The sequence below is a fragment of the Mastigoproctus giganteus genome, chromosome 3 (assembly GCF_048544385.1).
Source record: "Mastigoproctus giganteus isolate SK-2022 chromosome 3, ASM4854438v1, whole genome shotgun sequence".
Taxonomy (NCBI): Eukaryota; Metazoa; Arthropoda; class Arachnida; order Uropygi; family Thelyphonidae; genus Mastigoproctus; species Mastigoproctus giganteus.
The window spans coordinates 86,184,441-86,202,091 of NC_143577.1; the positions used below are offsets into that span (position 1 = coordinate 86,184,441).

Sequence of the window (17,651 nt, forward strand, 5' to 3'; positions counted from 1 at the left end):
AATAATAAAAAACTAAAAAAAATATATAATATATTATATAATTAGATAAGTTATAAAATATATTATAATATATACTCAAAATTGACTGATTTGGCCAAGATGTTGAAAGCAAAAGTTCATAAAAAAGTGCTCTCTCGTTGACAGGATTCGAACTTAGGTCTTTTCCAGAGGTTGTAGACATCTGTGCAGATGGCGGAAAATATTTTTTTATTCTTTTTCACTACAATTGTGTACTTAGTAAAAAAATTAAAGACAACAAATTAACACATATTGTTTTTATTTTATTATAATTAAATACATATATATTTATCTTTTTTTTTTTTGTTTGTTTGGACTAGATTGCGGTACAACATAATACACATATTTGTGCTGCCATCTAGTGGCTTTATGTAAAGCTAAAGACTTTAATTATGTATTTATAAATAAAAATATTTTCTGTCTGTACATCAAAGCAAAATATGTAAAAGATAAACAGTAAATAAAATATAGGATTTCTGACTTGACTATTTAGCTATGAAACGGCATAATTTTCTGATACAGAAGAACGTGAATTTCTTTGTTCTTTATGTTGTATACAAATATGTACAAAATATTTCAACTACATTAAAACTTTTATACTTGAAGTATGGCAATAAGCGATCACAATCTATATCAGAAATTAATACTGAAGGAAACAAGTGAAATTCAGAGATACTAAATATTCAGAGATACGGAAATACTAATTATTTCGAATCTCACTATGTTTTGCGTTTCATTATGCTTTCACATTGCACTTATTTTGTATTGCTTCTGATAATATAATAATAATGTATTGCTTCAGCTAATATAATAACATTATATTTTGTAATATCAGTATTTAGAGTCACTTTTTTAATTATATTGGAAGATATGAAGGTTAATAAACCCAATTTAGATACGGTACTTATTCGAATCAGTATTTCGCTCGAATTGATTGACTAGTAGGTGAAATAATAGGAAATACTCGAGCTATGTAAATGAATTTGCAAATATTAATGCAGAATTTAATCTAATTTAATCTAAAAATAACTCCCCAAACTTTTAATGTTGCGCTATTCAAAAGATTAATTATACTTATTAATTGGAATTAGGAACTTTAAGATATATATGGGGATATTAGAAATTTATATTAAACTTTTGCAAATATAAAATTAGACGTTTAAGTTAAAACAATAAAATAAAAAATAACGATTTTGAAATGTTTATTGTTGTTGAGCCAAGTACCGGTTCTAATTACATAATAATATTTATCCTTATATGTCAGAAAAGTTTATTTTTCGAAACTTATCTCCATAACAGTGTGGCTTTGGAGGAAGTTTCATCAAATATCCTGGAGAAAAGTTAATCCCCTATAAAATAGTCCGCTAATTCCAAATAGTAGTTAATTATGCAACTTAACCATATTAAAAACTGATAGGTAACTGAAAGAAGTTCCTCAGTTTTTAGTGTAGTTTAATTTGCATAATGATCAACCATTGGGAAGAATTTCATTGTTTTCCAAGGAGTTCAAAAGATCAATTTTTTAATTAGTTCGTGTAGTTTTAGTTCTTTCCAACACTTCAGTTAATTAACTATACTGTTATGGAAGTAAGTTTCGACAAATAGGCATTTGCATCATATAAGAATGTCATAAATCTTTGAAACGTGTAGCGAATTCAGCAAATTTCTTTTATAATAATATTAATCTTTGTTCCGCTTTTTGATTCTAATTTCTCTTAACTACATTTATTGTAAACAAAGCTCTACTAAGAAATTAATGTATTAATAAATTTTGTTATAAATTGTACTTTCCCATGGTAGTTTGAAGGCACTTTATGAGGAAGCCATTTGAATTTCGCTTGTTTTCAATGCTTCTATTTAAAAAGGCGCAAACGTGACATTAAAAGACAGTTCTGCGTTCAATATGCTACGATTCCGATTGTACAAAGGATAACTTATGAACAAAAGTACAAAAGATGCACATATTTTCTTTTTAGCTGTAATTCTCACGTAATGGTAATATAGACACTATGAATGTCCTGATTTCCATAGGATTCAAAAGGATTTCAAAAGTTTGTTCTGGTTCAATATCGCTTTCATGTTCTTCTAATTGAGGACCTTGGATCTCTTCCTCCTCCTCCACTTCTTCGTCTTCTCTTAGTTGGTCTTCTTCTATATCTTCCTCCTCTTCTTCAAAGAGCCCTTCATTGCATAGAATAAAGGAACATACGTGTGATGGTAAGAATGGAAACTAATAATGTACACTTCCACCTAAAGTTTGGAATCACGTTTCATTTTTTTTATTAAACTAGAACAACTTGTTTACCAATTTTTATTAAAATACTTTCTGTTATGTATTAAAATAAAAAAAAATAAAAAACTGAAATAATATTTATGAAATTTCTAGAATGTTTCAGAATATTCCGGAAAGGTGTACAAGTTTCCCGAATGTGGTAAAACGTAAACTATTCTACAATATTCTAGAAAATGGGAGTAGTCTTTTACTAGTATAGAAAATTTATGATGATTCTAGAGTGTTTTTCAGTAATATAAATTGAGAAGTTAGAGCTGCAACTTATAAATTCGAACACCCGTCATTCAAAAAGAGTATTTGGTTAAGTTTTTCGTGTTTTGTGATGAACATGGTAAGTGTTCAAAAAAGAAGTGCTATTAGTTGGAGCCAAGCGCCATCAGCACTGGACAGTTGAAGAGTGTAAAAACGTACTGTGGACGGATGAAACCAAATTTGAAACTTTTGGATCTAAGCGTAGAGTTGATGTGAGATGATCAATTGAAGAAAAATGGTCCCACATTGTTTAGTGCATACAGCCAAGCACGAGGGTGGTTTCATTATGATCTGGTTCTGTTTTTCTGGAGTGGGTGACATCATTAAAATTGCAGGAATTCTAAGAAAATAAGGCGATAAAAACATTCTTAAACATAATGCAACATCCTCTGAACTTCGACTGTGTGGAATAAATTTTATATTAAAACAAGATAATAAACCGAAGCACAGCTGTATGCTGTGCAGGGACTTTCTAGCAACTAAACAGGATAAAGCATTGCAAATTATGGTCTGGCCACCCCAATCGCTTGATTTTAACCCAGTGCAGCTTTTATGGGATTATTTAGTCTAGATGATCCCATATACAGTCAGGTCGTGACTGTCTAGAAGCTAGACAGTCACGGACTGTCTGGATTTCAACCTGGATTCTAGACAATCAGGTCTGTGAAGTCTGCCCACCTTTACAAAATTTAAGGGCAACCTTGCAGATTGCTTGAAATAATATTAGTCAAGACACTATTGCAAAATTAATAGCCAGAATGACACGTTTGTGTAAGGCTGTGATAGCATCTCGCGGAGGATATTTTGACGCAAAACCAGTATAGTCGTTAATATTAATAATTTCAATATCTTTTTTGCTGTAAAATTTTTCAATGCTTAAAAAAAAAAAAATCTTGAAATACTTTCTAGTGTTTCTTTTATATTAAACCTTACACTCTCATAGCTAATTAAAAAATAATAATAATAACAGAAACTGTTGTCATACGCTGTGATTCCAAACTTTTAGGCGGGAGTGTATTTATGCATAATCATTCTTCATTCTAAACTGTAAAATATATCATATTTTATTACTTTTATTTCTTAATATTTGAATGCATCAAGGAATAAAATGAAAAATAACTAAGAAATAACATACTTTACATTTTAATGTTAAGAAATAAAATAATTCCTAATATTCCTGTATTATATATATATATATATATAATACATCATGATATCCTAGTTCCAAGAAACCGGTTTACAGAATAACTAAAAAGTTTGGGTCACCATATTGTTAGTCATCACAATCAACACAACTAAAATAACCTCTCAAACAGAAAGACTGCGCCAAATCAAACAAAATTTTTCGATTAGTAAGGTGAACTGATACAAGGAATCGGACAACTTCATCAGCAAAAATAAAATAACAAAAACATAAAAAATAGTCATACCATTCCCATTCGCAGAAGGTAACTATCCGATTCCGCTTTGAACTTAGCGGGACTCACTGACTGTACCATGTTAGGAAGGAACGCCTTCCAGTGTTCACCAATGCGCAGTCCTTAAGTGAATCTCATGAGACTCAGTCCTCTGCTATTCGCTCATATTTTATATTTGTACCATTCTGATGAGGTTTCAAATCCTGGATTGGCAACCTTGCGATATCGTCCTTGTACTCTGGATCTACCTTATTCAAAATTTTGGACAATTAAAGTATTTGAAAAGTACTTGATGGCCAGAATAGTGGTAGAAAAGATGCACAGTGATTAAACACGCAGAATAAAGTTATTGGGTAATAAAAGTACTGGAAAAGTGGAACTTTTGCATTGAAACGAACAGGAATTACATTCAAAGTGATGAAAGGAGAGATTTTTTATACGCAATGCATATATTTTATAGTAAAGTTGTCGTTCTTTAAATTACCTTGCGATTTGAGTTTAACTGTGTTTATATTGAATTGTATTCAAGCTCGACTGTGTACTTTAGACAAAAAAAATTCAAAAAAATTACCATTTATTCTATTTATATCCCCTGGCGCTTCGTCATTTACCATCATCTCATAGTTTTGTTCTTCCACTGTGTTCCACTCTAAGCGGCTAACATCCTCAAGAAACTGGTTCGCCGATAAAGTAGTCTCTTTGACGGCAGTGATCCTGAACGGCCTGAACATCCTCTGCAAAAAAAGGAAAATGTTTAGTATGTTTAAATTATGACAATTACTTTACATTTAACGAAATGCGATAAGTTTTAGATTGGTATTCTAAACTGCCTGAAGATGAATCGTCTAACTTGAATACTTTTATTTTTGAAAATTATATGTAACAGGAAAATTCATGATGCAAATCTTTTCATCTTCATATAGTGCGTGAATATTCGAGTTTGACTTTTGAAAGGAGTTAAATGAGATGGCGAAGCAGGAATATACAGCTTATTTACAATAAAGGGGAACTCAAAAAAGTCGGAGTGAAAAAAGTGAGAATTTACTAAACTTGAATCTTTTTTCCACAAAACTTAAAATATGTGTTCTTACACGATATGTGGCAATAAAGTTCTAGGATTGGTGCTGTTGCGATCATGTTCGATGAGTTTGAAAATAAACGGAAGTGACACGTTGTAGTTCAACCTTCCTCCAACTGATGGTGGTACAAAGATTTTTCAGTAGGCTGACAGGTTGCAAGTAACAACCAATTTCGTTAGTAGCTTTGAGATTCCGTGTCATGATTATGCAATGCAGCAACGAACGAAAATCAAATACTGTATTGATAAGCAGAAACATCGAAGACTGTCATGTGAAGACTTCATCCAGACTTGTCAAGATTGTATTTTCATTAGAGATGAGTGTTGGGTGTTTCAGTACGATTCCGAGACGAAGCGTCAGAGCATGCAGTGGACCTAAAAATCATTACCAAGTCCCAACGATTTCGCTTACATAAGTCCAAGATAAAGACAATGCTCATCACGTTTTGTGACAAACAGGGTGTGATTCACAGGGCATCTGTACTTGAAGAGGAGAGGAGAGAGTCAGTGCTACGTTCAACGTACAGGTCCTTCAAAGACTATTGAAGTGCATTTCCTGGGTGAGGCCGCAATTATGAGAGAGAGAGAGGCAGCTGGTTCTTTCTTGTTGCGCGACAAAACCCCGCCCATACCGCACTGCTGTGAAGACATTTCAGACGAAGCATGTCTGTGTATAGATCAACCATTCTCCCTATTTCCCGATCTAGCATCAGCGGACTCTATTTCGCTAGGCGAAAACTACCCTCAAAGAAAAAAGATATTTAAGGACACTAAAAAAAAAAAAAAAAAAAAACATAACCGCCAAATTGACCATTATCTTTTTGGACGCCTACGCCTGACTCTTTTTAGAAAAATAAATGCATTTATTTATCTAATAAATCAGGTGGTGATTATTGTGATTACTTTGATTCTGGAACTTTATTGCCACACTTCGTATATGACTGGAATTTGCACTCATCGCTATAAAATATATTGCACTGTTGTATATATAAACATCTTATTATTTTATTTTCTGAAATTACATTTTATTATTACGTGCATATTATTTTCCACTTACAGGTTGTTCCAGAATAAATACTTACAGAAAGTGAGATGTTCACAGACTGCGACATTGGCGAGCCCTCGTTTGCTTCATAAACGTGTTCTAGTCGTATTAATAGTTCAGTTCTACTAATTTTCTTCAGAGTAAGAAGATGAATGTTACTAGGGAGACTGGAAATTAACCCTGAATACTACAAGAAAAATATAAATAACTAGAGTTAGAAATACAACTTTATTGTCCGTATCAGAAATGTAAAAAGTTTTTAGAGAAAAATCACCCTTTGCGACAAAAGACTAATTTTGAATGCGAGTCAGGACCAGAAATTACTGGTGATATTTAAATTAAAAGGAGATCACAGTGATCTCCTTTTAATGCACATGTTGTTTCAAGACACTTGTAAAAATTTTTGTCTGGAAACAAAGGAAGCTGCGTTTACCATTCAGCAGCAAATTAAAGATAGGTAACGAATGGGCCTGGAGTACTGGGGTCCATAGTTTAATATACACTTAAGTTAGTTATAAACCAGTTATACAAATATATTTTTTGTTAATATATTTGTATAACTGGTTTATAACTAACTTAAGTGTATATTAAAGATAGGTATTAAAAGAGTGGAGGGTCGAATTGTTTTTGGCATGCACATAGTGTGTTGGCATCAAAGTAGTTTCAAAAGCACTGCTTCACTGGAAAATATATTACTTAGGGCAAATACATTTAGAACCTTGATCAGTAACCCCAAACAGTATTTACAATGCAGACACGTTAATTGAAATGTTCATCTAAATGCATTAAACTCTTTCTGGTATCTTCAGATTAATTGTTCAGACTAAGAGTCATGCAAAGAATGTTTATGAATGTGAGAAGCATTTCCAGTCCAGCTTTTTAAGATTTGCTCACCAGTGAAGTTATAAATTGTTGTTTAGTTTTGAGGCACACAACCTAAGTGAAAGAATGTAGATCAGCCACTACGAATCCGAAAGAACCAAAGACGTACTCCTTCCCTTATATCAGTCATAAGATTTTCTAGCTGAATGCTAACAGTTAATGAATGATGGGATCCTCCTCCCCACACCGGTGGGAAAGACCTGAGTTCGAATCCCGTCAATGACGCGAGAAAAATTATGCTTTTTTCACATGCGGCTGTGTTAGTTGTTCTCAGGTGACAGCATAATATAGTCGAAATGTTGAGTGCTTTGGTACTTAAAATACACAAGCATATACATCTTAAATTCTCTCCTTGGTCTATTGTATGTTTCTAAATTCATTAAAATCAGATATAATCTCACTATTATATGAAAGAAGTGCTATCCGTAACAAATAAAATAACAAAAAGCTCGACTGTATCCAACATAAAGAGACCTAACACTTTACACATTATTATAAACTGCAATACACTTACAAGATGATTTTGTTGAAGCACTAGGTACTTTTGTTGACCGTTAATTACAAGAAAGAAGTCAAAATATGCAAGAAAAGAGCCAATTATACCACTCTTATACTGAATAATGAAACTTGCAACATATGATAAAAATAATTAATTATATTTTTACATATTATAATATAACAAATAAACTCAATTATGAAGCATTAGCTGTTCAAGATAAAATTGTAATATAGAGCTATTTAGATGAAGTATTCACCCAAAAGTACATTAAACTGATTGTGCAAGTTTATTGTTCTATTACGCCCAATGGCTTTAAATTGCGTGATGCGAAACATAAAACGGGTTACGTACACATCTAACTATTATCACCTCCCTATTAGTCAACTATTCAGAACTAAACATTAAAATTATAATACACACTTACATTGGGATCTTTCATCCAAACAGCTGGTGGAGAATCGTTAAAACTTTCATCTTCAGTTTGTGAGGTGATGTTTTCGACCACAAATGACACTTGAGGTTTGTAGAATATTTGTTTCGCTAGTTCTCTGAATCGATTCTTGACAATATCTACAGGACCAATAAGGAGGTGATGTTTTCCCCTGACGACGAGCCCTCGCCCATCATATCCTAGTTCGTTCAGTGGTTCACTGACACCAAAACCATCATCAAACAACAGGCGGCGATGTACCTATTGATAAAATAAAGGTCAACTATTATCAGATCTCAAAATAAGCATTTCGTCCTTGCATGAAATACAAAATATGAAAGAGAAACTGGCAATTATATCTAGTAACCGTATTGGGACATCCTTAAATTCAGGAAGAAGCCCCTTCAGATTGAAGATGTGGCAATGTAGCTTTTATTCACTACGGTAGTAAACAAAGGGTGAAGTGGATAATTGCACACCTGTAACTTTGACTTCTGTACTAGGGAAAATGGAGTCAATAATTGAAGAAGTAATGGAACAATGGAAGAAGAAATGGAGTAATGGAATCATCTTGATATGAATGGAGCCATAAGGAAATCACAGCATGGATTTGTTAAAGAGATATCATGCCTCACCAATCTGATTAAATAATATAAGGTCATCACAAAGCAATTGGATGCAAAGGATAATTTTGACAAAATATACTTAGTTTTCAGTAAAGTCTTTGATACTGTACCACATGTACGATTGTTGTTTAAATTGGAGAGAGAGAGAGATGTGGCAGTAGGAGCAAGTTACTACTAATGCGATTAGTCAGGTACTAGAGAAATCGGTGGAGGATCCTTACTGTTTTTAATATTTATTAATGATATTGATGTCTGCATTTCAAGTTTGATGTTCAATTTTGCTGATGATCAGGATATTTTATTTCAAGAAGATCTAGAGAAACTAAACAGATGTGCAAAAAATGGTAACTGAGTTTTAGCATTGCCATTTGGGTAGCGATAACTCCAGGATAACATACCATTTAGCCTGTACCAAATTCAAGGTAGTTGATAAGGAAAAAGATTTAAGTGTAATTGTACAGTCCAACATGAAATTCTCTGAGGAGCTCAACAGACTGTGCTGATTGGTTCTGTCCATGATATACAGGAACTTAGCCAGAGGGATTGTCCCATTATATAGAAACGTTTAGGTCACATCTGAAATATGGTATTCATTAGTTGGGGACACAGATGGATGTTTTTACCAAGAAAGAATGGGGTTCAGTAATTTGCAATCTTTGGAAAATAGGCATCCGTATAGTGGCATAATTTTAATTAGGCCTAATATATACTTTAGTATATAAAGTATTAAAGGCCTTATATACCTATTAACCTACATGATTATATCATATAAACTACAGGATTATCTCTGTTTTTACTTAAACTATGCTGCATTTAGTAGTAGAGTTTCCGCAAACGTCGTTTATTTTATTTTTTTTATTTTTTGAAACAAGTGTGCCAAGTTATTTTTTTCTGAATCTTTCTGTGCGTTGGCAGCTACTGAAGTAACATTTAATACACTTATCAAGTCATGATTTTTTCCCTAAAACTCAACAATAACTATTCATTGTGGTTATTTTACAAGTGTTTGTAGTTTGCTCCAAGAAGGAGAAAAAATATAATTCCCTTAGTGCATTCTCGCCAGCAAATAAGAATCTACTGGAAGAATACATAAGCTCGTTTTATTCTTCTAGTCATAATACAAAAGATAAAAAATAAAAATAAAAAATTACTGTCCATTAAGAGTTTAGAAACATATATAGTAAGAAATAAGCATGAAACTTTATAGAAACAACAGGAGAGGAAATTTCTTTTCTGTTAAGTCAATCAAGTAAACCGAAAATTATTTTATTTCACATCGTTGCAAATTATATATAAAAAAAAGATTTAATTTTAAAATTACAGGTTCATCCTAATTAGCAAAATTAATAAAAGCGAAGCAATGACATGGCCTTTCTTATCTTTTATTATTTTCTACTTGTCTGGTTATAGACAAGTAGTTTTATTATTTTCTACTTGTCTGGTTATTATACGCCCAAATTTTTCTTTGGATATTACAACCTATGACTACAGATGGCAGCACCTGCTAAATAGAATAAAACGAACTTTAAAATTAATTTTTCAGCCAAAAAAATATATATACACAGTGCAACCTTGAAAGGCAGTGCACCTTATTACAAGTACGAACCCAGATACTAGAGACCCCCAACCTACAATCTGTACTGAGACCGCGCCATAATAACGACAAGACAATCCCGCACAAGAGACCGGACATAACCCTTGTGGACAAGATGGAAAAGGTTACCTATCTGATTGACATAGCGGTACCCAACACTGGCCAACTCCAAAAAACACACACAAGGAAAAGATCAGGAAGTAAACGGACCTAAAACAGGAGATCAAGGGGATATGGCATATGCAACAAGTAACGACCATCCCAATCATTATGTCAACAACCGTATGGTGCCAAAGACCCTACATAACAGCATAGCAGCAATAGGTCTGCCAGCGAACACTTAAAAAGGAACTCCAGAAAGTCGCAATCCTGAACACCTGTAGGATAGTCAGAGAATTCCTCGATTAACAGTAACACAAGACATAACAACCATCTTGAGCTCTTGGTACCAGTATCCGACACGGGATGGAACTCTATCGGGGAGAAATAATATAAGAACAACAATAATCATAAATAAAATATCTTTCTCTGTATATAAACTAGTTTGAATTACTACTAGTAGAAAGATTTAATCGCATATTTCGTACCATTAACTCAACCGATCCATCGATAATGCTGCTTCCTCCTTGGGACCTATCTGGCAGAACAACCATCTGAAGATTTCGTAGCTCATCCTAAAAGATATGATAGAAGAGTTAATAGATTTCGTTCAAAATATTAAAATTAATAATTCTATAAATGAATAATTAATAACATACGATATAAAGAATTAAGAAGTTCCTTACAATATTCCTTATTTAACAAATTTATCAATTTATGGAACTCCTATGATCAAGGTGCGCTGCCGCGCACCTAGCCATGTTCTTAACAAGCTGCCTGCACCTTTTACTTTAAGCAACAAATACCCATTTTCACACCGCTATCTCTGAACATGGAAAAACCAGAAGATTAAAATCTTAGATTTCTGAAAGCCTGGACTATTGAGATAAAATATAACAAATGTCATTTCTCTGGGATGAACCACTGTCCTTCTGTAGAGCCTCAAAGATGGTAGTGTTTGCTGTATGATAGATCTTTCGCTCACTCACTCTCAATATTCTAACATATTTCTGATTAAGGTAGAGACTTGAAATTTGGTACTGTTATGGGATAATCTTTCTTGGTATTGAGAAAATTTACAAAATTATGACAAGTAATCTAGGGGCTGCGTTTGGGGGTTCCAAATTTTTAAAATATACACATACATTGCTAAATGTGTATCTTTCCGATAGAAGTAGAGATAAACTTGACATATAATACTGACATGTGGTGTATCAAATTAATAGGCTTGGAGATGCCAAATGTACTGCTTCTTTTTAGATGGGGGAACCGCCCTCCCACCAAATTAATATTGATATGTGAGATATCAAACTAACCGGCTTGATGAGTAGAATCCAAATACTGCTTGTTTATAGATTTGGGGGAAGATAATCTCCCCAGAAAATACATTTTATATTGACACGAGGGCTTTTCACAGCATCGATATTACACAGCGTCAGTATTACAATGCCTCTGCAAAAAGATATGAATCTAACCCAACAATTACAGGGCCCTTGGTCCCATCTAGTTGCATGTAGATAAGTACAATATATTAAAAATATAGCATAAACTATGCTTACCTTTATATAAATCCAAGAATTAACCGGATAGTAATTACCAGCAATGGCTTCTGTTACATTCAATTTATAATTTGGTTGGCGATGTCGACTGAAATAAAAATAAATAGATTAGCACGTTTTGAACGCAATTATCATTTCAAGTCACAGGATTAGAGATGCCATTAAAAGTGATATCCAATGTTGACGAAATAGTGAACAGTGCAGTTTCAATATGCTAGTCCATAAAATTATTAGATGCTATGTCCGTATTAATTACATCTTTAAATTTTAAAATCATTAATAGTACTGGTAAAATCCTTATTTATTACAGTAGCTTTGTTTTGACAGAGGCAAGACAGCTGAGACCACGCCAATATCCGTGTTTCTAAATGCTTCTCCATTCTGCGGCCAGTGTCCCTGAGTAGCCGGAAGAAAAACAATAGTTTCTGGGGACACTAATGCAGTAACGAAACGATATGAAAGAAAACCCATCACATAAGTGTCTCCCAGTGGCAATTCGGAACTCAGGTCTTGACTATACAGGGTAGAAGAACAGCTGCCCTTACGGATATCACAATGGTTATAATCACCGTTTCCCTCCCACACTAAGTGGTAAAGGTCTGAGTTCCATTCCATTACACGAGGAGAATGTTATGGGCTTTTTCACAACATGATTGACTTAGTAGGTTTCAGGCGAGTCTTGTATGCTTATTTTCCCCAGAAACTGGGGTTTTTCTCTAGTTCACTGAACACAGCATTTTCCCTTTAAATCTTAATAATGTCCGCATCCCTAAGTTTATTTTGCCCTCTGTTTTCTGTAGATACTTTTGCATTTTAGAAGATAATCTCCGGTATTTAATTTATGCTTACCTGGAAAGCTTTTAAATATCTGTCCCTTTATTTGACACAAAACAGAAATTTATACAATGACAGTGACTATGGGCTGGCATGGTGAGCTGCCGTTAACAGAGTCACTGTCTGAGATGAAGAGGAATGGCTGGACAACTCATGTAAGAAAACTGTTATCAATTACTGGAATGACGCAACAGAGGATTGTGCTTACGAATATGCTTTTACAGTTAAACACATTTAAAGTCTTCATTGTGTTCCTAAAACCAGTGGTTCATATTTCGTGCCATGGACATAGCGCGAAATATGAAACATGACGCTATGCCCTATGGACATAGAAGCAAATATGCAACACTGTTGGATGTTGGAATAGATTAGTCGCTAAAGTAACTAAGGCAATGAGGCATATGTAATTGTATGCATTCTTCTGTTTTCTGTTTGCTAGAGGAAACACTCGAGTTTCCGAGAAAAATAACTAGAGGAACCTATCTGGAGACGAACTGATTATAACCAATGCGCTAACCGAGATGGCTGTTTCCTTCATAATGTTCACTTTATTATCAGTACTGAAAAATGTAAATCGGGACTCACTGGGCCCCTTACTTGCCTCCAGTCCTCCTATGCCAACTTTCAGTTCCTGTCACCAAAGTAGATTCCGACTGGTGTAAGAAATTGAGACGTCGCGTTTGAATAACTCCAGTAACGCATTCTTTGTAGGATTTTTCGCCTAGTGCGGGTACTGAAACCTTGTGATGTTTCCGTATTGAATGCACAGGTTAATGATCTCCTCTTCGGCGAAACTTGATAATCTGCTTCAAATGTCGAGCACTTCTTTTCCATCAACGTAGGACATTGTGAAAGGGGGGGGGGGGAGACTGGAATTTGAGTCCCGTCTTCCTATGGGAAAAAGTTGGCTACTTTAATGTTTGTCCCAGGTCCATGATAGTTCTTGACGCTTTCGTGGTAAATGAAAATCCGAGACCGACTAACTAACTCTGCCGTGGCGTGAACAGAGCACATAAAATCTCCCTTCGTCCTTTGGCAAGCCATGGAGTTCAAATCCTGCTTTTTTTTTTTTTTTTTTAACACGGTGTAAGAGAGAGAGAGCAGCTACACTATCCACTGCGCTACTCGTGAGATCCTTCCTTCAGGAGAAGCATTTCTAAATAATATGAGAATTCCATAATTGATTTCATATCTGCCAATGAGAAAATTGTAAATTGTATCTCTTGACCTTCCAAGCAGATTTCTACAAACAACTAGTTGCTCTCGGTAAATGTTATGAGTCCATTCGTGTATTTTAAATATTAAGTTATTTCCCAAATTATATATAATTATCACGCCCACCAGTTCCAGAAATTGCACTGATAATGAGACAAAGGATGACATATTTTTACGTTCGACAGTATGTCAACAACGAACATAATTGAGTTTACGGTCAGCTCTATATAATTGGAGGAATAAGAATAATATCACTCTGCTTTGTAAGCCAAGTGCATTTGTATGAAAACTGCATGTTCAGTGATTATGTTTTTTATTTGTGAAGAGCTTTAAGAAATAAATAATAAAAAAACTAAAGAAAACTGAGGACAATCATGTATCAAATAACGCTGAAAGAGAGCGGATTATCTCCAGAACCAGTTCAAACAAGGTAGTAGAGCAAATCGACTATGCGATTTATCCTTAAAGAGGCCAACACTGTTACAGAATTGAACCAGCACTCAAAATGCTAGAGACAAATCTGTCATATTCAGAAACAGTTTTGATAATGTATATGTTTGTTCACGATATTGTGTTCATGATGTAAACAGGAATTTACTGACATTATTTTCAAATAAAATAATTAAGTAACTGGTGCATTTGCACAAATGGCTAACTGGTACTGTAAATGAATGCGTTATAAGTACAAACAGTTAAACTAGTAGAGCAACGAATAAAATAATTTCAAGTGAGTTTTTATTACATCGGGTGTACTTGCTGATATTCACACACAGACATTTTCCCCACTAACTATTCGTCGATTATTCGGACAGAAAAATTGAAACAAAAATTTAACCTTCGTATCTAAACTTTACAGCATTCTGCCATCCACTTGGATCACAAACAAGTAGATCACAGAATGCAGCATATCTCCGGGTAAAATAAAATGACTACTTTGTCTAAGTGGTACAGAAGTATATTAACCATGATCATACCACTTATAACGAGCTTTTTAAACTATCTTTGAGCGCAGTCGACTTTTCTAAAACATTTATTACCAAATAAATAATCACTCATTAATAAAGCCTAAAATTGCCTTTATTATCGAATTAAAGATAGGAGTAAATAAAAAGGGGACTCAGACTCAAAATATTGCCTATCAAGAGAATTTATAAAATAAATTTAAATGAATTTGTGCGATCCTCATGAATAAAATTAATGATTTAATTTGGGTTAGACTGCGTATTTATATATATGCTAAGATTAAATTTTAACCTATATATAAAATAAAAACAAATCGTGAACCTTATAAATTTATAAAAATAATTTCGCCGAAGATAAAATACAAATTTAAAATCGACTGCTTTGACGAAGTGTACCTTCACGAACTGTACTAGAGGTGATCGTTATTGGCCTTTATATCTGTACACGTGCCTCTTCACAAGCCAACTGTGCGAGTTTTAAAATTGGCAATAACCTTCGACAAAAAGCCCTAGTCATATTCTAGTGATCTGATTGTAATCTGTTAATGAGATTTACTTTTCTTTACTGTTCTCCATGTCTTTAAATTATGCTCTGTGTCACAAACGGTTTGTATTATGATTCTAGATCACTCTTTTTGTAAGACAGACACTGCGCCTAAAAAATTATAATAAGCATTATATATTTAGTTTATCAAAGGATATTTAACGAAGCATTTAAAAAAATTGAAATAAAAATAACTTACATTCTCTTTATTGTTTCTCTTCCATTCGAATCTGTATAAAAGGTACCATTGCTGAAAAGACTGCTGTCGAAGCGAGTAATGATTTCTTTTCCGACGTAATCACTAGAAAGGAATAAAATGAAAGTGAAAAATATTCAAGATTAAGCCTTCGGTAATTCCATTGAAATTAAAAAAACAAATATGATTAAAATGTTTGTTTCTTTTTTATATGTTATACGCGTACACAAAATGCCTAAAACCCTCGCACACACGGGGTTTTCAGACACACATCGCGTATAGATATCAAGTACATTCACACGGATTCGCGCACTACTTAAAGTTTACATATTGTAAACTTTAGTAGTGCCCTTTAGTAGTGCAACCAGAATGATAAACGCATCCATAATTGTGGATAATATCTTACGAGATGATAACCAAAACTGACTGTTTCAGTCCACGTTGTACACTCGTAGCGAACTGAAGCTGTTATAAGCAAAGAAGTCCCGAATGCAACTGCTCGGATTTCAAAGCAGTACGACTCAAATCGAAACTTATTTTTGATACATTAGAAAAAACTGTATATTTTTCAAAATTCTTTATATTTTTTATATACTTATCGAATTTATACACCAATATTTCAATCTGATATAAATATAATATAATTATATTCTAAAAACATACATATCAAAGATAGAAAGAGCATGTCGAGACTTGTTCAGTAAAAAAAAAATATCCGAAATGACAAATAGACAGAACTAAAAATATCCACGAAGGTAAAAAATTTTCACACTAATCGAATAAAAAATATAATAATAACATTTTCCAATAAAAATAAAAACTGAGTATATTAAAAGAGATCGACTGTATTAAGTATTACAACATTAAAAGAAATAAAAAATGTTTCACGTACTTGGCAGGAATAGGTCCTACAATCCACTCAAATTCTATGTCTGGTTTCCCCTTGTAAACTCTGATCACTTGACTCAGCCAGGGAGTAAAATACTGCTGTACTTCCTCTACTAGAGAACCCTAGAAAGAAAGGAAGGTTCCACATAACTTTCTATTCGTTTAGTGTTTATGTTGTGATTATTGTCTTACTCTACAGTCCAATATTTTTCCCAAGAAAACAATATGATAAATATATAATTTTTCAAATTCTATTTACTGTTGTTAGGGGAATTCAATTAATTATCAAGTAAAAGATTCTAAGATAAAAAAAATTCTAATTATACAGTCATTTATTAATTCAGAAAAAATAAGTTTGAAGTACATGCTCGTAAATTATTAATACACAAGTCAATGCAGAAATTTTTATGACTTCAGAAATAGGCTGGCAGAAAAATAAGCAGATCACTTTCAGACAAATGAAAACGTTATGAGGTTAAACATAATGTTGAAGATAATTCTTACCTTTATTGTTCGGTAAGTAACATTTTCAGCAAGAGGGTAAGCAATGTCGAAGTAAGGATTGAATGCATAAGCTCCTGACGCTTTCTCCAATCTATATCCAGGCTGAGCTTCGTACCAATAGAAACACTGACGCAACGGAATTAATATATTGTTTTTCAGTTGTATATCTTTTACAAGTCCAGTTTGTCCATTGATTGTCAGTGTTAAGAACTGAAAGCAAAAATAAAACAGTAAAATTAATGAAACAGCAAGTGCCTACAATGGCAATTTGGATAAATCGAAGCAAGTTACATTTTAAACATATTTTATGAACTGTTTAGTTTATAATAAACTACAGCGGAGAGGAGGGGTCAGTTGTAATAACAGAGAGGTTTCCGATGAATTTTACAAATTTTATTTTATTGTTTTTTATGTGGATCCCTTCTACTGAATACATAAGGTATTGGAATTTGTGGTACTCTAGTATTTCGTGTGGGTTGACGCTGAAAAGACAGAAGATATCCGAGTCCACTTGAATTTACGTTGTAATTTTCAAGAAATGCATACGAAGGAAAGTTGTTCCAAATCACAGCTGTACAGAGTATTTCTGAAATAACTCACTACATTCAATATAAATTTCAGTGGATATTTGGGAATGGTCTTTGGTGCATCACATATTGAATATTAGTATTAGTAGTGGCAAATGATGCAGGAAGAAAGATTATACAGCATCAGC

The 17,651-nt window shown here is 33.4% G+C and overlaps 1 protein-coding gene across 1 annotated transcript in view; it reads right to left on the bottom strand.

Annotated features, from left to right (window-relative positions):
- Positions 1 to 1,819: 1,819 nt before the first annotated feature.
- Positions 1,820 to 17,651, bottom strand: part of LOC150088126 (lysosomal alpha-mannosidase-like) — an 86,887-nt gene continuing 71,055 nt past the window's right edge. The window contains exons 18-26 of the mRNA XM_090370580.1: positions 16,937 to 17,146; positions 16,437 to 16,555; positions 15,548 to 15,649; positions 11,794 to 11,881; positions 10,723 to 10,809; positions 7,910 to 8,176; positions 6,142 to 6,291; positions 4,553 to 4,715; positions 1,820 to 2,199 (exon numbers count right to left, since the gene is read on the bottom strand). Coding sequence (XP_090226706.1) covers positions 1,991 to 2,199; positions 4,553 to 4,715; positions 6,142 to 6,291; positions 7,910 to 8,176; positions 10,723 to 10,809; positions 11,794 to 11,881; positions 15,548 to 15,649; positions 16,437 to 16,555; positions 16,937 to 17,146 — 1,395 coding nt within the window. The 3' untranslated portion in view covers positions 1,820 to 1,990. The remainder of the gene's footprint in view (positions 2,200 to 4,552; positions 4,716 to 6,141; positions 6,292 to 7,909; positions 8,177 to 10,722; positions 10,810 to 11,793; positions 11,882 to 15,547; positions 15,650 to 16,436; positions 16,556 to 16,936; positions 17,147 to 17,651) is intronic.